Genomic DNA, 22,670 nt, shown 5'->3' with positions numbered 1-22,670 from the left:
GTATAACATAATTATTTCCTTTTTGACTAAAATTGTAAATATTTTACATTTTGGCCTCTATATGCAGCCGATAGTACTAAAATAACAGGAATCACTGGTTATGAAGCTTACCCAGCTTCTACTCTACAAGCAGAGATAGGCTGTTTCAATTTTATGATAATTGCTGGGGCATGAATAATCATAATGTTAATAATAATTGATGCAAAAAATTAATAAGAAAAAAGATACAGGCTGCAATAATCTCATTGAATTTCATGATATTCATCCAACTTTCAGGACAATTGAAAAATGCTAAGGATATTCACAAGTGAGTATCAGTATGACTAGAGGCCATACATCCAAAATAAACTATGTTTACATATGCTATAAAGTATAGCAAATGCTACAACCAACATATTGATTCATACAATGGTTAGATCATCTAAAGTAAAAGGAATACAGGCAGATTACTATTGTAAAGTCCGAAGACATCCAAAGTATAATTGCCACAATCTTAGGTCAATCAAATGTTATATGCGTGATTGTGTCATTCATCTTATGGTCCACAATGACCACAAGTCAACATTTACCTCTTCTCAGCCGTAAAATCATACGTAACCAACATATTTTGGTTATCATCAGCTTCTGTTAGAGACACGAGGGTACCGGAAACACATCTCACTTATTCATAGGTTCTCTTCCTCTTCAGAATAGCAGGAAATATAATGACAGAACCTATCAGAAAAAGTACAGCCAGTGTTTTGAAATCATACAGATCTTTCACAGACTTCAGCTCCCCAAGCGCAAGGCCAGCCTGATTTTAGGACAAAATAAATATTAGACACACAAGAAACCAGGAGTGAGCACTGACAGCAATCCATAACGAAAAGCAAACCCATAGAACAAATCATGAAATCAAAAGTGAAGAGTTAGGTAATCCACACAATCAATCAATCAAAGCCTTAATCCCAAAAGTGGGGTCGGTGTAAATCACACAATATTAGTCAAAATAAAAACTGCTAAAGCACCCCCAAAAAAAAATGCAGGACTCTAAAATCATCAAGAATGCAGTTTTTGTTACCAAATCTACTGCTAGGTAGCACGGAAAATTCTAGGACCTGAGGTTTCCCTGTTTCCAAAACCCCACCATTTCTGCGCTAATGGAGCCACATAATGGCTGGGACTTGAGCTATTCACATTTCTGAAAGGTTTTCATTTCGAAACCTGGGCTGTTTCTGTGCTACATACCATCCTAGATTCAAGGAATGGATAACTTACTTTTTTTTTTTTTTTTTGACGCACGGGAATGGACAACTTTAGTTTGAGGTTCAACAGTAAATGTGTCCAGTTCAAAGTTTCAAACACTCAAAACTCATCCTCTTTAGACCTCTGTGATCAACTGCCTATGCTACTGAGAATCCAAATGACCATATACCCGTGAAGTTAAAAAACATTCTAACAGGGTAGGAGATTGAGAATCTATGCCACAATGGCCTAGAAAAATTTATAGCCTACCCACAATGGCCACTACTTATCAGGTAATTGAACAAACCTGATTGCACAATAAGAACCCCTAATTGTGGAACGATCCATAAGAAAATTGTAAGTAAAGCATGACTTAGAGGTAAGCAAAACATAACCTAAAAATAACGCAAACATGAAACATAGACTACCCCATTGTGTCAAAGAAGGCACAGAAGTATGCAGCGTCAAACGCATACAGAGGCAAAATTATAGATGCAAATGGTTATAGTAACATAAAAGGCAACATCTTTTCCTCAACAACAATTTTTTAATTTAAGGTCAAAGAAGAGTTAATGCATCCTTCACTAGAATGGTGTTGGGATTAAACTTTGCTTGCCCTCTGAATTGGGATTTTAAGAACACACACACACATATATATATATAATGATGTTTATATTCGTTCAATTGCTATGCTAAAAGACCAACAAACAGCTAGATAATCTAAAAAGCCAAATTTATGCACCTTGTTAAAACATCACAACAGAGACAGATGGCAGTCTGGTACAACTCATCTTGTCATCCACCAAACTACAGATGAAAATGAACAAGTTGACAAACATTCAAGATAGTATACACTCTATACACATGGACCAAACAGACACTACATCTGATATCACTCATTCGACAATAGTCAGTGGACATAAGAACAGAATATCAACACACATCATTATATAACCTCTAAAGCATAATAATAAGAGCAGAATATCAACACACATCTATATATAACCTCTAAAGCACAATAGCCCTGAATTTTTAAGAACCAGCAACAAGCCAACCATACATAAAGTGAAGAGGAAGCACTTACCCTCACAGTGATAAATGAGGCTGGGATAAGACCAACAATAGTAGCTAGAAAGAAGACATGAAATGGTATATCTACTATGGGAGATGCCAAGTTGATAAATAGATTGGGCAGGGTTGGGGTGACCCTCAAGAAAAGCATGTAATTCATTAACTTCTCCCTACGCTTTGCTATCTGTAACATTAATCAGAAAAAATTGTCACTAATACAGAAGACGTGAGTAAAAGATCGCCAAAGAAAGCACAAATTAAAGTCATAAACTCATAATGCATCAGTGAACTCAAATATTTACAATATTATACCTCTCCTTGGAAAAATCTCAATTTTTCAGGCCATAACCAGTTAACTATGGGCCTCCCAATCAGCTTAGACAGAAAATAGCAGCATGATGCTCCAGCAGTTGCATTAAACACAACCAAGAGAAGGCCTCTAAAAACACCAAAAAGAGCACCAGCCAGCAATGACATAAAGATAGTCCCAGGAATCATGAAAGTCTGCATGAATATATATACTGAGCAGTAACCAAGAACGAATTGTGCTGGATGGTCATTTGCGTAAATTGCAAGGTTGTCTCTGAAGAAGTTGCAAAGAGGAAAGTTTAGGAAACTTCAAAAACAGAATGCACACAAGACAGACTGCATTCAATGCACCGAGTAGGGAAAAATATACAACTATACAAGTATTACTTCTATGGCATTTCCGTAACTTTGTTTACATAGTGATCAAAAATCATTCTTTCTTGTCGAAAGCAGCAATGCAAAAAGCTGAAGTAATCTAACGTTCAAAGCAAGAAATGTACGAAAAAACTAAGACAGGTAACAAATTGTACGCCCATTGAACTTTAAAGGGGAAGAAACTCAATCTAAGCTGAAGCTGAATTTAAGTGACGTGTGCTCAACTACTGACCTACTGTAGATAGTAATAGTTCCAAGGACCATCTATGAGTTTATCATTTTAAATTAGGAAAATCCTACAGTTCAGCATCGTTTTTTGTGTTGATCATATTACTTGTAACATGCTGTAGATGGCATTATAACTCATAAAGCTCCTAAATCGCAATACATAGATAAATGTAATCAAATCAAGGCAAGATCTTGAACACCAAACTCATCATATCATGATATTAATACCATTACACCATCTACTACAGATCCTCCCTTAAGTGGGGTAAGGAGAGATGCTAATGTATGCAATTTGACCCCACAATCCTCCCCGCCCCCCCCCCCCCCCCCCCCCCCCCCAAAAAAAAAAAAAAAAGCACTTTTCACATCCTTCATACTTGGAATGGGAAACCAATCAACTAAACTACAAATTCACTACATTATGAAGACAAAGACCATTGAATTATATATTATCAAGTATCTTTTAACTTAGAAGGTAACACTAGTTCACTACTTTGGGCCAAGAGGAAGCCACAAAGCACACAAACAGGACTAAAGGAGAAACACCCAGCTTTGTAAGTAACTACACGATCTCTAATGCCAAATTTTGTTTCTCATCTACATAGTGATTGAGAACAAAAATCAATTTTGCACTACCTCCATTACTTATTACTAAACCTCCTAAGTAAGTTTTTCTTTATGTACTTCAAACACAATATTATACATCACTCAAATATCAATGCACTGAAACTTGTCTTGATTTTTTTTTTTTTTAAAAAAAAAAAAAACCAATGCAACATTGCTCACTGACTTCAGAATTCCAATGCAATAGATAGCAACTCTTTAATCTATGTGCATCCAAGATACTTGTTTTTGAATCAATCTAGTGTTATTTTAACTAACCCTCTCGTTCATCGTGAAAAGTGTCCAAAACAATCTCAAAACTTGAAAATCCATTCCAATAACAAAATGCTAATTTTACAAGAAAGCAGCTCATACAATCACATAACCGTAACAAGCAACGCGAAGAAGAATTAAGCATTGGAAATGGAAACAAAGAAGCAATTGCAATCACTAATACAAGAGCAAATCATGATAGAAAGAAGAGAAGGAGAGGAGAGAGAAATAATACTTGAGCAATCGAAGATCAGAAATAGTGCGAGGCAACTTAATCTTTCCATACTCAGCAGCAGGCATTTTCATGAAAATGAAGAGCAAACCAATGACGAAGACGGAGAACACCGCCATAGCAACAGCTAGCTCCCACCTCGTCAATGGAAACCTACCATCTAATCTCGTCTTCTTGCTCGAAGGCGAATCCTCCATTTTCGCGCTTTCTTCATCCCTCAAATTCCCTTCATCTCCTCCCCCACCACCTCCTCCTCCAATCAAAATCCTTGGCGCCACCATTATTACCTCCTTAATTAACTCCGAAAAACCTTCATTTCTGATACGAATTACAGGAAAACCCTAATTGCATCAGAAATCCAAGCTCCAATTGCACGCATTAACCAATTGAATCGAAAATTGAGGATCAAGGCAGCCCTAAATATTTGGGGATTAATCGAAGACAGTATAATGCCTTGAATCAATAAGATCGAATTCGGAATTCAGATCTTCAATAATCGAGAGTGGAGAGAGGAAGGGAGATTTGTAGGGTTTTGGAGATTAATTAATAAAGGGAAAATCCAAGAATGGATTAATTTCAAACGATTAATTGTGGGGAAAGTGGTAATGCTGTTGTTTTATTACCGGGGAAGTAAAAGCGTGCGTGTGTGTGGAGAGATGCGGGTTGATAATTGTGGAGAACGATTTTTCTAAAATTTGCTTAAATGTAAATTAATTTCTTATTTGCGTTCGTAAAATCTTATTCCTATTATATTGTGATGGTGTTTGCGGTTTTAATCCTTAGCGGTTATTTGCTATCATCATTAACGGTTATTTGCTAAATCAACATTATAAAATATATCAACAAAGCTTCCAACAACATGTACAATTTCACTAGTTTTAGAATCAACATCACATACCCTAGTACCATAAGAATCACAAGAAACCAACACTTTCCCTTTATCAATATATACCATAAAGGCATAAGTTTATAAAAATCAAATCGAACTATATGAAACACGAATAATTTAACCCAATAATCTTTCACCCCATAATCCTTCATAACCCATATGTGACACTGAGTATCAGATTTCTTCATGGCATTAAAGCAAAGGCAAGAATCAAACACGCCGAGAAGAACAAGCCTGCATTCCTATTTCTCTTTCTTTATACCATCAGGCAATGATGGCCAAAATTTCTCGGTTCCAAAATGAAATGACTATATACAATAATTATCCTCAAGGAAAAAAAAAAATATATTGATATAATTATATACTTTGTGTTTTAGACAAATTTTCATGTGTGTTTCAAAAAAAAAAAAGACAAAATTTCATGTGCATGTTAATAAGGCATGCTATATATTATTCCAAATGTAACTTTTCTTTCTACTTTTTTTTTTTTTTTTTTTTTTACTAATTGTATTCTCATGTAAAGTTAATTAGTAGGGTTTGTTGAACTCATCAAACCCCTAAAAATTTATCCAAGTTTCTAATGTGACTAGTGAAATGGCTTACGTGTGCTCTGCTAATAATCGATGCTCACATATATCTAAATCGCAATTTCTATCATACTCCTGGAATACCATGCACAATGTAATCTAGATTTATAAATTTATGTTATTTTGATGTGAACTTCTTATTATTTCAATTTATGTATATATTATTTTGAAATAATTAGATGCTATTTTATACCTACTTGCTGTTTTTTTTTATATTCAACGTCGATCATTTCACTACACTCCAGGTTTATAAAATTCATGTTATTTTGATATGAACTTCTTATTATTTCAATATATATATATGTTATTTTTAAATAAGTACATGTTATTTTATACTTGCCACTACTATAAATTAAGCTTTATAGAACGTCTAAAATGGGCAAAATATAACGCTTTAGAGACGTTCTTTAACTAGGGTGCCTTATAAAGTATATAAGACGCCTTTTAAAGGCGTTCGATAATAATAATCAAGTAGGACACCTTTCTTAGTTAAACGATTTCCTTTCTATTATTAAATTAACTAAATAATGAAAAGGAGGCGCCTATTATACTTAGACGTTGCATTTTTATGGGGAAAAAGAAGCGCATATCATACTCAATTGTTCTCTTTTCTATTATTTTTTGTTAAAAAAAAATACAGTGCAATGCTAGAAGAAACTAACATTACATTTTACAATAAAAATAATTCAATCTGCAAATCTTTCAAATGACAACATTTCATTAATAAAAATAACACAAGATTTATGAAAATAATTCAAAGTATCTTTTTTATACGTGTTATTGAAGTAAATAAGTAAGTAAATAACATATTGTTTTAGCAAAATTACACAAGATTTATGAAAATTTTACAATAGTCATTTGAAATATGACTACCATAATATTTTCATGATCTATTATATAGTTCATGATTGATATATTTTTTTCCAGATAATTAATTATATTACTTTACTTTAGGTATAAAATATTGTTTTAGCAAAATAAAACAAGATTTAAGCGGTGGAGGGGGCTGCTACCATAGGAGGGGGAGAAGGAGAAGATGGCCGACTGGTGGTGGTGAGGGTGATTTTTGTTTTTTTTTTTTTTTTTAATTTATAAATTAACTTAATTAAAATAGTTTAGTGAGAGTTATGAGTAATTAGAAGAATTAAGGGAAATTTTAGAGGTTAATTGAGTGATTAGAGATCTTAGGTTGTCCTCAACAAAAAAAAATTTATCATCTGGTTTCTAATTGCCAAAAAAAATTTATAAGGTGTTTTCCAACAAAAAAGTTGTTATAAATGGTTTTTTCTGATAAAATTTCCCTAAAAAAATAAAAATTGGTGATAGTAGTGTGACTTAGTGCCTCATATGGTGATGCAAATGAGGCACTAAGTCACACTACTATTTTTTTCTGATAACAACTATCACCAATAAAAATGGTTTTTTCTGTTATCTTTGACTGGCTTAGTGCCTCATTTGCATGACGCCAGGCCTGGCCCTTATTAGATAAAACGATGCACAAGGCCCAAATGGTATTTAGGGCCTTTTGATGTAAGAATATAAAATCCGTTGCAAGACCTTGCAACTTTTAAGGAAATGATGGGGTGTAAGTGTGTAACCGTGTAAGTGTGTAACTCAAATACTCAATGCTCAAGTGCTCTATGCCTTTTATCAGTTTATAACATTATATCAATAGTCCAAAGTTCGATTACTATTAGCTATGGAGTACTACTTATTTTGTAGCTAGACTTGGTTTTCTTATCCACAATATCTATTCACACGTAAATACTAATCTATCTATAATAATTGGAGCTTTTTGCAAACAATAAACGCTGCCATGTGTCTCACTCTAATTGTTACACTTTTATTTTAATTTTTTTCTTTATTTATTCCTTCATTTCTTGTACTACGTATGTTATTTCACTAAAAAACCGAGTAAAGGTAAAATATAGTCTCTAAGAGCACCCACAATGGGTGACTCAAGACCCTCCCCACAATACTCTCTCTCCTATTTTGAGCTAGCTTACCATTGTGAAAGGTGACTCACGGGGTGAGGCTCCTCCCTCTTCCAAGTCACTGGCAACCTCGGCACACGAGTCCAGTGACAAACAAGGAGAAGACAAGTGGCAATTTTTTATATTTTTATTTTATTTTTTTGCCCAAAATTAACATAAAACAATTTTTAAAATTGTAAATTGTAGTGAGCTAGCTCACCACTGTGAAAATTGTAAATGAGTGACTCAAGTTAGTGGCTAAAATTAGTGAAAAATGATGTGGAAGAATTAAATTAGAGAGAGAAATTTTGAGCTACTTCACCAATGTGGATGATCTAAAATTTTGTATTTGTGCACTTTTAGTCCCTTACCATCTTGAGTGGTGTTTGTCAGCCCAAAGTCGAGGTACTTATCCTAGTCAACAATAGTTTAGGGACTATAAGTCATCATTTTTTTGCCAGAAAAAGTAATTAAAAAAGATCTTTATAGCTGAGCTGGCAAATGGCATCATGAAGAAAAGTTTAGGGACCTAAAGAAGCCACGTGGCCCAACAGCGCAGTTAGTTCACTGATCCCATAATCATAATTGAGCTGTATTACTCCTCAAAAATATACTGATTAATCTCAATTTCAGAAATCATATACTCACCATTACATCTAGTAGTATCAACTAATCTGAATTATTAATTTCTTAAAAGAAAAAGAAAAAAACACTCTAATCTGAATCATTAATAAACATAAAAAAAACTCACAACCTTCAATAATCAAAACATGACAAACCACTTATTCAATCAATAACTTAATACCCTTCAAATAAAAAAAATATCAATAACTTAATAAGAACATAAATGTAAATCTAAATTATAATTATTAAAAATTAAAAAGATGCAAAGTCTCAAACAGATCAAATCAAGATTAGTTCAACCCAAAATGTGGCAGATTTTATGTAGGTCGTGCCAGGGTGTTTTGGAGAGATTTGAAATGGGTATTTGCTCATTTTGTAAGAAACCCAAGAAAATGAAAAGGGTATATCTTTTTCTTCCAATTTCCCTTGTTGGTTAATTAAAGAATTCTTGTGTTCTTGCCATTAAATTCTCAAAGTGCATGTACTGTGCATCATTTTTCTCCTCTCCCTTTTTGATTGGATTGCAACAATTAATTTAAAGGTTTTGCGGGTGGATCGACGGTGTTTTCAAATTTTCAATGGGTAGTAGGTAGGGACGGGTTTGTGAGTGTGGTTTCGGTGGGCCTAGGGGACCGTGGATGGGTTGCAGTGGTGTTTGTCGGTGGGGGATCGGAGTGGGGTTGGGTTGTGAGGTTTCGGTGGTGTTGCTGGGCTTTGGGGTGGGTTTTTTTTTTTTTTTTTTTTTTTTATTTATTTATTACTCCCTCCGTCCCTTAATACAAAATCTCTTTTTAATAAAGAGAAAGAGACTTTTAATTTAGGGACGGAGGGAGTATTATTTATAAAATCATAGTTCAAAATTATTTTCTTCTTTTTTTTTTGGTTTTTTTTTAATAGGAAATTAGTATTGTTTTTTAATTACTTTTGTTTTTAAAATTAATGTTGATAAGAAAATCAATGTGTCAAAAAAAAAAGAAAAATGACAAATAACATATTAAGAGGGTTGTTAAATATCGCCCTCTAATATCTAACTAATGCCCGCAAAATAAAATAAAATTACGTATTTATCCTTATAATAACGATTATAAAAATAATTAATTTTACCTCAATTTCATATTTTTACTGTACACAAAATTTTTTACCGTTCTCCCTAGTGGTCAACGGCCACCAACGCTCATCGGTCAACCACCCCAACCATCGTGAGTTTCAAAATCAAACAAATTTTTTAAATTTTGCAAAATCAAATTCATTAGATCTTATGGACAACGACGAAATACCAAAAACACAACCTTAGATGCTCGCCGAATCGTACGAAATCGGTACGTCGCGATAATTTTTTTAAAAAAATTCGAAACCCAGATTACGTCTAGGATTTTCGAATACCCTAGGCTAAAACGCCTAGTTTTTTCGAAACATCCTAGGCTATTAAAAAAAACTAGGCGTTTCAGCCCAGGGTATTCTAAAAAACTAGGCGTTTCACCTTAAACGCCCAGATTTTTCATACAACCACACGGTTATTCGCACGAACTAGGTGTTTGAGCCAAGGACGTGCGAAAAATCTAGGCGTTTGCCGTGAATTCTAGGTGTTTGAGCCAACGACCTGACATAGGGTGGGTAAAGCTCAACACGGATGGCGCGGCAAAAGGAAATCCGGGGGCAGCAGCTGGTGGTGGTCTAATAAGGGGAAGCTCAGGGGAACTTTTTGAGTGCTTTGCGGTCAAATGTGGGGTTTGCACCTGTACCAAGGCTGAATTGTTAGCTGTATTGAGAGGTCTGTAGATCGCTTAGGAAGGTGGACATCGAAAAGTTCATGTTTCGGTTGATTCAGAGGTGATTGCTAACATGTTGGTGGGTGAAACTCCAACCAACTCTCCTTACATTCATATGATCCGTAAGTGTAAAGCATTTATGGAATACAGAGACTGGGAGGTGGTTGTCTCTCACTGCTATAGAGAGGCAAACCGCGTGGCTTGCAAATTATGGAGTAATGGCGGAGCAAAACCTGGTTCTTTTTGAGGCGATCTGGTGTCGAGCAACTATAATAAAGGGCCTTGATGGTAGTTGCGGGGATCCGCTGCTAACTGCTTCCCAGTTGCAGCCTTAGTTTGTTTGTTTTTAGTTTATGTCCTTTTTACCTTTTTGTTTTTCTGTTTTGGTTTGTTCACTGGTACTCTCTGCTTTGTTTTATCTTTTCTTGTTCTGTTTTTTGTATGGGGGCTTGCCCCTCTCCTTCAACAAAAAAAAAAAAAAAACAAATACTTCAATTTTGTCTAAGATCTTTTAAACAATTTTTAAATATTATTTTATAATTTAATTTATCAAAAAAATATAGTACATATTATTTAAAATAGTAAGGTAAATAAAACAAACTCTAAATGATTTGTTAAGGAGTACGCGCCTAGCATACTCAGCGTACTCCTTAACAAATCTTGTGAAGCCAGCCGCTAAACGATATCCTCAACTAAAAAAACTTGACTAAAATTTATCATCTTCAACCTCTGATTCCTCTTCCTCTTCCTCTTCTTCTTCTTCTTCCTCTTTTTCTGACTACTCTTTCAATTTCAACTTCAATCAATTCCTCTTCCTCTTCCACTGTTAAAAAAAAAAAAGAAAAAAAAAATTATTAACAACTTATAGCATAAATAAATTAATATGATAAAACTGGAACAAAGAAAATATGAAGAAGCTGTACCTTCTGACCATTGTAACTTGGTAAACATCGGATTGAATATAGTTGCTTCAACATGAGAAAATCCAAGAACATTTACCTTTTCACTAGTTTTAGAACCAACATCATATACCCTAATATCTTTATAACCACAAGAAACCAACACTTTCTCCTTATCAATATACCATAAAGGCAAAGAATAAAATTGATCTGTATGAAACACTACGAATTGTTTAACCCAAGAATCTTTCACCCCATAATCCTTCATAACCCATATGTTGTGAGAACAAGTATTTTCCTCCATTGCCATTGCACCCCATTTGTCCATTGCATTCAAACAGAGGCAAGGATCTAAAACACACAGAACAACCCGTGTCTCTCCCCTCATACCATCAGGTAATGGAATAGCCGAAAATTTCTCAGTTCCAAAATGAAATGACCATATACAATTATCCTTACTGGAGTACATATGAATCGAGTCGTTCAAGTAAACTGGATTTTTACTAAACCCAATTTTACGAAACTCACGTGGAAGTGGTGTTCTTTTATCAACATTCCTCCATTCATTAGTACCGAGTGTTTTAACTTGCGCAACCCTTCTACTTCGCTTTTCTCTGTGGAATACAATTCTAACCAGTTTCAATTTGCGTGACACAAGGCAGCACCCAATCCCAACCATACATACATCATAACAACCTTGTGTACGGATTTTGTTGACGAATGCAAGTTGTCCGGTTAACAAGTTGCATACGATGTAAGAACACCAATTAGATTCATAATTGGCAAATAAGATAACACCATTACATTCATTAACCATAACCATAGTAAGTTCCCTCACTAATAGGGGTTTCAGCTCCATAACTGAATCGATATTATTAGTATTAAGATTACCCATCTCGTCGACAATACTTGTTGAGGTTTTTTCTATGTCAACCAGCATAATAGTATTCTCTCTTTTATGGGTTATATCGCAAAGCAATAGAGAGATATAGCAGCCATGAGAACGCCATAAATCAGCAAATTCAGGATCGCTGATGATGTTAATCTTTGCATACAAGCTTACAAACCAAGCATGTTCTTGTAGGAAGTTTTGACAAAATATCCCAAATTATTGGTATCGGGATTTCTTCAAATTGAGACCGCTTTTGTTTTAATTTATGACTCCGTCTCACATAATACTTTTTGTACAAGCTATTCATAATTGAACGATAACTTTTTTTTTTATCCTACGTTTAACCCACCACTTATATTGAATAAACGAGGTATTTATACAAGTAGCCTTAGAACTTGGTTACTTGTTTTTATAAGGAAAAGATTTCAACTTGGTTAAATTATTAAGAAACAATTCCAGCACCTTAGAAATTCCTAACGATAATAAAAAATATCAATTGTATAAAGATATTATTCACGAAATCATATCTTAACATAAATAATATCTTTACAAAATAGAAAGTATATCATTTATGTTTTAACATAAAAGATATCTTTACAAAATAATACTCGTAATAATTTATTGTGAGTGAAAATTATCACAGTAAATAAATAAATATTCACAACATGATTTCCTAAAAAAAATAAAATAAAAAGAGAGAGAGAGAGAGAGAGAGCATATTGATTTGTGTGATGAACTTCTGTACTGTGATCCAACAAGAATCCATGAATTTGCAAACAGCATTTGTATAATGTTCCAAAAGGAATCCATGATACAAGAGGAAGCACATAGTTTCTGTTAATTAGATGTTGGAGCTGAGTCAAAAATTTGCACAATAGTGAAGTTTTCTGTGTTTTTCTAAAGCATCGTAACTTTTATTTCACGAGTATCATTAAGGGTACTCCTATTGTTCTAGCGGGAATTAGCCCGGGGAAGCTCATCGTACCCAGTAAACTCGGGCTGAGCGTGCCTACGTAATCAAAACTTATAGGAAATGTATATTCAAAGTTCAGACCTTAACACGCCACCAAATGAATGCCCAGTCAATCAGATGGGTTCAAACCGAGTCTAAATCAAACAAATTGCTTCGGGCTTACATGATCAGCTCTACAGTATTGAAGCCTTCACTGCAAAATTTAAAACTTTCATTTGGATGCATTAATTTACATCATGCTCCTTCAGTTGGAGAAATATACAGTAAACTCTGGCCAACGATAGTTCTTCCAATATCGATCCTATCAAATTAAACCTTACAAACAGCCTAAACTTCGGCAAAAAGATGACACTGCAAGAATCAAAAACCTACTGGTGGAATAAAAATTAAAAAAAAAAAAACAAAAAAGGGCAGTATGCAGCAGATTTGTTACTTAGCTTGAAACAGCCTCTGCCTTTGACTCTGCCTCTGCTTCTGCTTCGGCTTCTAGAGTAGAAGCTGGGTAATCTTCATAACCAGTGATTCCTGTTATCTTAATACGAGTGATGGGCTGCATACAGAAGCCAAAATGTAAATTAATTACTAGAAAATGCTGATAACTGATGTTTTAGTCAAATAGGAAATAACTTTGATACCTGTCTATGACCAATATTTCTTCTGTAGTTCTTCTTCTTCTTATATTTGAAGACAATAACTTTGTCATCAAGCAACTGCAGGAACAACAGCACCAGTAATTTTGATGATTTCATGATTTTATTGGTGATTAATTGGTGGAAGCAGATAAAAGAAGACATTACGCTACCTGTTCTTCTACAACAGCATGTACTGCAGCATTTGTGACGATGGGCATTCCTATGTAGGTGCTAGATTTAGTTCCCACTAGCAAAACTTTGTTCAGAACAATCTGCAATATAGTGAACTTTAGCTTTAAGAAGCCTCTTCAATTAACAAATATGAAAGTTGATAGTTGATATTGGAGACTGGGAGGTTACCAGAGGTGCAATGCTTAGAGCACTAGTAAAAGAGACATGAGACAAAGCAGATTTTGATAGAGGCAACTACTTACGAAGTTACGAACCAAGCGGGAAACACAATAACTCAAGGGAGCTTAGAACAACGTTATACAATAAAACAAACAATATAACACTAGCTATATGCTATGATTTCACTTGAGAAATGCACAAAAGAAAGAAACTATCCATTACTGTCACATCCGTACCCTCACACTTTTAATGCTATCAGGTACTATAGAACATTGGATGAGCTCTCGTTCATACACCAATTTGGTTCAATTTTGTGTAATGATTCCTATTTTCATAAGAAGTTAGGTGATTTGTTTGAGAGAAGATAGATTTAAGCAGTACATATAATGGGACAGAAGATTTGAACTCACTGAATCCATTAAGAGACTGAAAACAGATAATAACTGATAAGTGATACGCTCATAAAGCCATACTACTCAGAGATAAAAGACTGAAAACAAAGTGAGGAAATATTTCCGTGTTGAACATCTATATTCCATGTTGGCTTATCAAATTTACAGGACATTGGCTCTGTAATTTGCAAATTTCGAATAACACTTTTTCATGGGTTTGGGGTTATACAAGATTTCTGAGCCAATGCCCTGCATATGACATAAAGCACTGATAAGGAAGTCACGAGGCAAAGCAAATTCTCATAGGGACAGTAGTTAAGAAAGCAAGCAGGGAACACAATGAACAGCTCACGGGAGCTTAGAACAATGCTATATACAATTAGACATTTAGACAACCACATCCATGCCCTCACAATGAACATAACACTCTAGCTATACAATATGACTTTGCTTGAGAAATACACACAATAAAGAAACTATCAATTATAACCACATCCATGCTCTCACACTTCTAATGCTATTAAGTACTATAAGAAATTGGAAGAGCTCCTGCTCATATCCAAGCAAGAAACAGATAGAAAGGCAATGGGAGCAGCTTTGTATGGTCTCCTTTTTTTGTTTTCTCTTCGGCCTTGAAAAGAAGATATAGCTGATCTTGCTAGTACATACAGAATTATACAGAACACTATACTAGCTCGACTCCGTGTGTTATAGGAAATCAATTTTTAAGATCCTTTTATACCTCAGACACAGTACAAGAACCTGCACCCAACTAATTTCTCAGCCTCAGAGATACAAACAGCCTACTTATTCTCAACAAACACAAACCTAGATTAAAAAAACAGGGACCATTTCAAAACTAAATATCATCATTATGATCCACTAAATGTTTCAGTTCCATTTCCACTACCATAAATCATCATCACATGCTACATTCATCAAATTTGCACACACAGATCCAGGAGAATTCACAATTTTACTTAATAACTCAAAAAATATCACCAAAACAGTCACATTCAACATAAGGCTAGAGCAGATTACAGTCACCCAATTCTTTTATCTTCCAGTTCTTATAGTAAGCCACACTATCTTGCATAACAGCCTAGAAGAACACATCAATTCAAGCCATGAAGCCACCAACAATTGCACTGTAGATTTGTAATAAGTAATGGATGTCCTAGAGTAAACATTCCACTACATAGTAGTAATAGGAATAATCTGGAAAGGCGGTCTCCAAATCAATAGACACTCAAGCCAAAACCTTACCTTATCATTGACATTAGCACCTTTGAGTCTCTGGGTGTAAATCCATCGTCCAGGAATGACAATGTACTGCCTAGAACCAACCTATAAGAACAAAACATAAAACATCAAAATTAATCACAGAAATGACAGTAATCTGATAATTTTGCTCATTTTTCCCCCAAAAAATAATAATAATCTACTGAATTGCACATCAAATCAGTGACAATTTACCAATCTTTTACTCTAATTCAAAAAACCAAAAAACCCAATTAATTTGCACCAAAAACAATCATAATTAACAAAACCAATGAACAAATACTTAATATCGAATTAATCACTAGGGCATTATATAAAATGATTAAGAAAACACAATCAAAATCCCAGAATTAAGAAATTAAAAGAAAACCCACCACAACAACAGCAAAAATCTCTTCACGAGGAGGAGGAGGTTGTCTTTTGGGCAGATACTTCTCAAGAATTGCTTCGTATTCAGGAGAACCAGGCTCAGGAGGTTGAAAATCTTCAGGCAAAATATCAGAAAGTTGAGGTTTTTGATTAGGGGGTCTTTTGAATTCTTCGAATTCATCCCTCATTTTTTCATATTCATCCTTCAATTCATCTGGGATTTCAGGCAATCTGCGCCTTTTGGCTGCAACAGTGAAAAGTGAGAGTCTTTGAGGAGAAAGAGAAAGGGGTGAAGCGAAGCTTGAAAAGGGTTTAGAAAGAGGAACATTCAAAGAAAGTGGGTTTTGATTGGGTTTAAGAGTTGCGCATGAAAATGCCAAAGTTGCAGAGAATGCAGACGCCATTGTTGGTTCAACTCTATACTCTGTGAGAGAGAGAACTTCTATCCTTCGTCTTCCTTTCTTCTGGAATCGGAGGTTTATCACTCTATCCTATCCAGTTTGGCTCAAATGACAATTATAGCCCTTCGTGCAGTTTTTTTAGTTCAATTTGTGTCAAAAACTACTTTTTTTTTTTTTTTTTTTTTTTTTTTTTTTTTTTTAATATCAAAAACTACTCTTTAAAACAAGGAAAATGTTATATTAGATTCAGGATTAAAAACACTTCTAAAAATTGTTTAAATTTACAAAGTCACGACAAAAATACACTAATTACACTGATTTACGCGTGATTTTGTTATGAGTTCCTAATTTTATAAAATTTTCAAAAGTGTTTTTAATGCTAATATATGTTACTGGATCAAGGCCATACATCCAAAATCAACTATGTTTTCATATGTTATAAAGTATAGCAAATGCTACGTACAACGGTACAACCAACATATTGATTCATACAATGGTTAGAACCACCATCTAAAGTAAAAGGAATATGGGCAGTTACTATTGTATAGTCCGAAGACATCCAAAGTATAATTGCCACAATCTCAAGTCTTTTATAAGTAATCCGCGGATTAAGACTAAGACCAGTAGTGGTAGCTTCCAATTGTTGCATCAGTTTGTAAAGCTGATTCTGCAAGCAGAGAATTGGATCTAAGAACTACGGGGCAAAATCCTTTTTTAAAATCGATATTGAAACAGCTATGCTTCTCTTTAAGCATAAAAACTGCTACCAGATAATGCAGCTGCAGCTAGAGATGACAGGAAAGGTAAATGGAATATATTTCCATGAACGAAATCGATAGTCCAATATATACTTATATAGCACTTCCTGAAAAACAACTCCAGAAAAAAGTTTGCAATGAATATAAGCAAATCATGACAATGTCACCATACAAACAGACAGCAATAGAAAGACAAGATGTATTTCTAGTCTATTTAAAGAATAGGAGCTTAAACTTTGATGTAACACGTACTCCGTTTCTAGGTGTCCAAATTGGAAATTAGAGCCAATAGTCCTCTGAGATTGATCAACCATGCTGGAAGCAAACTGCTGAATTAGAGGAGAATTGCATGACAACAACAGTAGGTGGAGAGAGTCAGAGTGCAATGGATCCAAATTCTTGTAAAAAAAGCCATTAGTATCATAACGAACCTACTTCATTTCAATAACACTCAGCTATTTACAAAACAATATAGAATCCTGGTCCAATTCATTTTAATGGCTATTTTTAACATGCTGAAAACTAAAATATTTTATTAGCCAATTTGATCTGTTTATGAGTTTTGCTTTCTTGATCTTGGATCCATTTTCTTGGACTTTGATCTTGATGTATACTCATTAACAAGCCTCGAAAAAGACGAGGTAGGATTTTGTAGCAAACTTGAAGGTCTGTCACATTCTTCAACTGTTCCTTGGCTTAGAACGATCACTTGATCACTACTGATGACAGAAGTAATCCGATGTGCAACTATAATTAACGTTGAATCTGAGAAGTGTTCCCTTAAGGTCTGCTGGATGACATTGTCTGTTGCAGTGTCCACAGAAGCAGTAGCTTCATCAAGCACCAACACTTTGCTTCTCTTAAGAAGTACGCGACCAAGACAAAACAATTGTCTTTGGCCAACACTCCAGTTCTCTCCATCCTCGCTTACTGATTCAGATACCAACAGATAAAACAATTAAGGACAAAGGCAGTTTTTACATGAATGGAAATTAGAAAGGGAAAAAAAAAAAAAAAAACATATACCGGCTGAATCAAGTTTCGATTCCCTGTTTCTAACTTCATCCCCAAGCTGGCACTTATCAAGAACCTAAGACAAAGAAAACATCGTGTTGGCTAAGAAAAAATACAGTTTAAATGAGCATAAGTAGGCTAGCAGAAATTAAGGTTACCTCCCAAATCTGCTCATCGGTATACTCTTCTAGTGGGTCTAAGTTGCTTCGAAGAGTCCCTTGAAACACGGTAGGGTCTTGGGGGATTATGCTTATTCTAGACGTAGATCATGCAGTCCAATGGATGAAATGTCAACTCCATCAATAGTTATCTGCCCAGCTGTAGGCTCTACAATGCGGAAGAGAACCTGGATCAAGGTTGATTTGCCGGAACCTGTTCTGCCTACAATCCCAGTTGTCTTTCCTCCTTGGAAGGTGCGTGTTATTCCTCGCAGTACAAGTGGTAATTGTGGAGCATAACGAACCTGGTATGAATGATCACATTTACCAAATTACCATTTGTCAATATGTATATGTCTATCTTTGTGTAGGAATAACCAGAGGGCGGCGACACTGTACCTGAAGATCTTGAACATGAACCAGTCCACTAGAAGGCCATGATTTGTCTGGCCTATTATTTTCTAGCACGAGGGAAGCCTCACTTGTAATACTTGTATACTGAAGGATTCTCTCAACTGAGATGATCTTATTCTCCATTACAGAAAAATTTGATATTTCCCGGCTTTGTAGCTCATTCAGATTGAGCGCGTATGCTACAGCTAACCCAGCAATGACTTGAATCAGAAGAAGAAAACCAACAACAGAAAACAGAATAAGTCAGAATTGTTGTGATTGTATATATAATGTTAGATACAAGAACAGCAACAACAACAATGGTCCAAAGAATCTATCAGTTAGACGGCTTACCTGGATCAACTAATCCCACAGGAATGGAGATCAAGAATATAAGAGTGAAGGCAAAAATAAGTGAAGACAACATGTCAAGGCGGAAGTTAATCCATTGAGTTGAAGCATTGCTGTAAAAAGTTGGCCTCGTAGATCCATTTATTAGCCGTGTGCTCGTTTCACAGAATCTAGACTCTTGACCAAAGCTCCTGATAACAGAAACTCCATATATACTCTCAGAGAAATGTTGTATAACTGGAGCTTTATTTACTCCAACCAACCGAAAAAGTGCTGAAGTTATGTAGTATTTCTGCAGAGGAATATTTAGAACCTAATTAGGTGATGCAAGAATATTGATCATCTAAGGTTTAAGTCATCGTATATATTTACCTGATACCACAGAGAGACAGCAATAACTGGAATGAAAATCATGTAAACCTGCCATACAACCAGTGACATTACTCCAATAGCCCCTAAAAGACTGATAACAGAGAACGCGAAACCACCAACTCTATTTGGGACAGACACCAATATCCACATCGCTTTGATCTGTAGACACCTGAAACAGGTAGTATTACATGATTAATCTTAATATCATAATATATCACTCTAAATAAAACTAAGGTAAATCATCACTATGTATCATCCCTCGAACCATTTTTATGCAAGGATAAATGAAGCAAGGTTTGAATGAGACTACAAAAAAAAAAAAAAAAAAAGCCAATTTCTTTTACCAAACAAGAGGGGAATTGAGGCTAGATCAGATCATTCCCTGCTTAAGATCCGTCCACTAGGGGTTGCATCAAAAAATGACATTGGAGCACAAAAAATCGAGAAATGCATCTTGTAGAAGAGCTAAGATGCTGTCTTGTACCCAGCTATCAGAAGAAGCCATGATCTCACCAGAATGGATAAGGAACTTCCAACCGACAAAGCAACATACACAGTCAGTAAAGTTTTCCCTTGTACAACATGTTTGGCATCGTATGAAACTGGAGTTGCCCAAGCTATCCAATAATTGCTTGAGATTTGAAGAATCTGAAAAAGAATCTGAGACACTAATATGAAGGGCTCTAAACCTCCCCTGTATGCTGCTGTGATGTACTTCCAATACAAGGCGATCTTAACTCTTCCTTTCTCTCTTTCTTCTTCTTGCACGAGTTGTCCTTTCGGCCTCATGTCTTCATCATCATCAGTCTCCTCCTTAGATGCTTCTTCATCAGTCCTAGCTATGTTTGTTGAAGTTCCAATTGAATCAAATGAGGATAAGGCTTCTTCATGAGCTACCACAAGTTCCCTGAGATCAGTGCCTGAATTTAAAATATCCTCGTACTTTCCAGCTTGCTGTATATTTCCTTCTTTCATGACCTTTAATAAGATAAAGCATTCATTAATTAGGACATCCATGAATTTGTTCATTCAATTTTCAAGAATTTAATCTTCAAAACTCACCAGAATCAGATCAGCTGCATGTAAGAACTCTACTTGGTGGGTGACATACATCACTGTTTTGGATTCTAAGAGCTCTAGAATGCAATCCTGTACCAAAGAAGGTGAAAAGAATTAAATATAACTTTATACTGCTACTTTGTTGTTTGCTGTTAACACATGAATAACTACAATTTCACTGCTAGTTTGATGTTATACTCTTATAATTACTTGTATGAAATAAAAATTCTGACCTTGAAGAGATGAGTTCCAGTGTGAGCATGAACTGCACTAAAAGGATCATCTAAAAGATAAATGTCGGCATCATGGTATACTGCTCGAGCAATTTGTATCCTTTGCTTCTGTCCACCACTCAAATTAATGCCTCGCTCAGATCACCAATGATTGTTTGATCTCCAAAGGGCAAGACCTCGAGATCTTTTCTCAAAGAGCATGCCTCTAGGACCCTGTTGTATTTCTCTACATGCATTTCCTTTCCAAACAAGATATTATCGGCTATACTTCCACTTTCTATCCAACCGGTTTGAGGAACATAAGCAGTAGACCCCCCCTAAGCTTAAGACACCACAGACTTTTGCCACTTCTCCAAGTATGCACGAGAGCAAGGTTGATTTACCAGAACCAACTGTACCACAGATTGCTACCCTCATTCCTCGCTCAACTTTAATGTTGATATCCTTCAATGTAGGGCATGGAGCTAAGTGATCCCAGGTAAAGTTTCCTTCTCTAATTTCAATTACTACCTGATTATTTATCCTAGATGCTGCAGGAAGCTTCATCATAGCATCTGGACTTAACTCATCAAGGGATAGGAATGAAGCAATTCTCGAAAGAGAAACTCTTGTTTGTGTTACAGAAGATATTAAGTGTGGCAGGTTTATGATGGCACTTTGAAGAATTTTGAATGTTGCAATAGCAGATAAGATCTTCCCAGATTCTAGAGGAACACCAATGAGCAAGCATGTGCTGAAAGTAACCAAAGACACGAATGTTGGGGCGATCCAGAATACACAAGTTGTTACTGCCAAACAAGTAGCAGTTTTCTTCAACCATTCATTCTCCACATCTCTTAAGCCAAGGATTTTGTTCAAGAATTTCATATCCCAAGCTTGAAGCTTCAGAATTCTCATGTTCCTTTGTATCTCAGCTGTAACCTGCATTCTTTTGTCTTTGGATTGCATTAAATTCTTATAATTCTTATCAAACAACTTTGACACAGGATAGTAAGCCAGCATCACCAACACGGTTGAAACAAATGCCGCGATTGAGGCAAGACCAAGAGTTGCATACAAGATTGACAAGGCTAATACAAGCTGCAGGACGATCACCCATGGATCGTGCAAGTAGGCACCAAAGTGCGCAACTCTTTCTGCATCAACTGACATGACATTGATCAGCTCACCTGTTGTACGGCCTTCTTCCTTAGATGTGCAGGGGAGGGTCAAGGCCTTAGTATAGATCCTCTGAATAAGGGCAGCTCTTGTTTTGAGCGTAATTGTCGCAACCGTAAAGTTTGAATGCTTCTCCGAGACACATGCCACAAGCTTTGCAACCACGAATGCAGAAATCAGAACATACCCGGTTCTAGCTGTCGACGACGCCTTCACCCCATTTAGGTACTGAACAAAGGAGTCAATGAGGTAAGGGCCAACATAGATGGCCAATGTTTCAACCAAATTAAGAACAAATGTTCACAATATGTTAGCCCATGACATTATGATCATAGACTTAAAAAGCTGCATACTAGTAACCTTGCCATTAGCATGCTCTAAAGACTTACTAAACGTTACAAACAATTCACTAGCATTGTTATCAAGAAAAAGAGGAGGAACATCATCAAGGTCTAGAGTAGTTTTATGATTACCCTTTGATATTAAGGAGCCTACCCAATAAAAGGTGGCCTTGCTGAAGAACCCGGCTTTCAAATAAGGACTAATTATCACCTGATGGCTGGTCTGACCATCTACTTCTGAAGCTAAAAGAGATTCCTGCAGTTCACCCTCATCACCCATTGCCTTCACAGAAGCAGAATTCCACCTGAAGAAGACGAAAACGGAGACCAAAAAGAAAACAATTCCTAACATAACATATAGGATATTCATATCAAAGTTCCATATATTGAAATTATGGAAGTCCAACAAATTCATAGTTGATTTACAGATTTGAAGATGAGAACTTTTGATTAAAAAAAAAAAAAAAAAGAAAAGAAAAACATATG

General features: G+C 35.4%; 3 protein-coding genes and 1 pseudogene across 3 annotated transcripts; all 4 read right to left on the bottom strand.

Annotated features, from left to right (window-relative positions):
* Nucleotides 1–215: 215 nt before the first annotated feature.
* LOC145585876 (putative membrane protein At4g09580) lies at nucleotides 216–4,966 on the bottom strand. The gene is made up of 4 exons (XM_081642584.1): nucleotides 4,319–4,966; nucleotides 2,608–2,878; nucleotides 2,309–2,479; nucleotides 216–793 (listed from the first exon to the last, which is right to left on the bottom strand). Exons 1-4 carry the CDS (start codon nucleotides 4,594–4,596, stop codon nucleotides 662–664), a joined length of 852 nt encoding a protein of 283 aa, XP_081498710.1. The 5' UTR covers nucleotides 4,597–4,966; the 3' UTR covers nucleotides 216–661.
* A 5,913-nt stretch (nucleotides 4,967–10,879) lies between these two features.
* LOC145584527 (F-box protein At3g07870-like) lies at nucleotides 10,880–11,996 on the bottom strand. The gene is made up of 2 exons (XM_081641352.1): nucleotides 11,081–11,996; nucleotides 10,880–10,980 (listed from the first exon to the last, which is right to left on the bottom strand). The coding sequence occupies exons 1-2, from the start codon at nucleotides 11,994–11,996 to the stop codon at nucleotides 10,880–10,882; spliced, it is 1,017 nt and encodes a 338-aa protein (XP_081497478.1).
* A 1,119-nt stretch (nucleotides 11,997–13,115) lies between these two features.
* Nucleotides 13,116–16,451, bottom strand: LOC145586943 (large ribosomal subunit protein bL21c-like). Its single transcript, XM_081643918.1, has 5 exons — nucleotides 15,952–16,451; nucleotides 15,563–15,643; nucleotides 13,724–13,825; nucleotides 13,557–13,631; nucleotides 13,116–13,471 (listed from the first exon to the last, which is right to left on the bottom strand). The coding sequence occupies exons 1-5, from the start codon at nucleotides 16,348–16,350 to the stop codon at nucleotides 13,355–13,357; spliced, it is 774 nt and encodes a 257-aa protein (XP_081500044.1). The 5' UTR covers nucleotides 16,351–16,451; the 3' UTR covers nucleotides 13,116–13,354.
* Nucleotides 16,452–17,649: 1,198 nt separating this feature from the next.
* LOC145584526 (ABC transporter C family member 3-like) lies at nucleotides 17,650–22,599 on the bottom strand (annotated as a pseudogene).
* Between the last annotated feature and the right edge of the window lie 71 nt (nucleotides 22,600–22,670).

Source organism: Chenopodium album, chromosome 16 (assembly GCF_948465745.1).
Source record: "Chenopodium album chromosome 16, dcCheAlbu1.1, whole genome shotgun sequence".
Classification (NCBI taxonomy): domain Eukaryota; kingdom Viridiplantae; phylum Streptophyta; class Magnoliopsida; order Caryophyllales; family Amaranthaceae; genus Chenopodium; species Chenopodium album.
Note: the sequence above shows the minus strand (reverse complement) of the source record. Positions and strands in the feature narration are given on the sequence as shown.

Excerpts from the sequence above, each read along its gene's own strand:
- LOC145584527 (XM_081641352.1), bottom strand. The coding sequence starts at position 11,996 with ATGCTGGTTGACATAGAAAAAACCTCAACAAGTATTGTCGACGAGATG. Across the intron at positions 10,981-11,080 it reads CAAGTTACAATGGTCAGAAG|TGGAAGAGGAAGAGGAATTG; the intron begins GTACAGCTTCTT and ends TTTTTTTAACAG.
- LOC145586943 (XM_081643918.1), bottom strand. The coding sequence starts at position 16,350 with ATGGCGTCTGCATTCTCTGCAACTTTGGCATTTTCATGCGCAACTCTT. Across the intron at positions 15,644-15,951 it reads AGATTTTTGCTGTTGTTGTG|GTTGGTTCTAGGCAGTACAT; the intron begins GTGGGTTTTCTT and ends TTGTTCTTATAG. Across the intron at positions 13,632-13,723 it reads ATGCTGTTGTAGAAGAACAG|TTGCTTGATGACAAAGTTAT; the intron begins GTAGCGTAATGT and ends TTGTTCCTGCAG.
- LOC145585876 (XM_081642584.1), bottom strand. The coding sequence starts at position 4,596 with ATGGTGGCGCCAAGGATTTTGATTGGAGGAGGAGGTGGTGGGGGAGGA. Across the intron at positions 2,480-2,607 it reads TGAGATTTTTCCAAGGAGAG|ATAGCAAAGCGTAGGGAGAA; the intron begins GTATAATATTGT and ends TTAATGTTACAG. Across the intron at positions 794-2,308 it reads CCTCATTTATCACTGTGAGG|GCTGGCCTTGCGCTTGGGGA; the intron begins GTAAGTGCTTCC and ends TCCTAAAATCAG.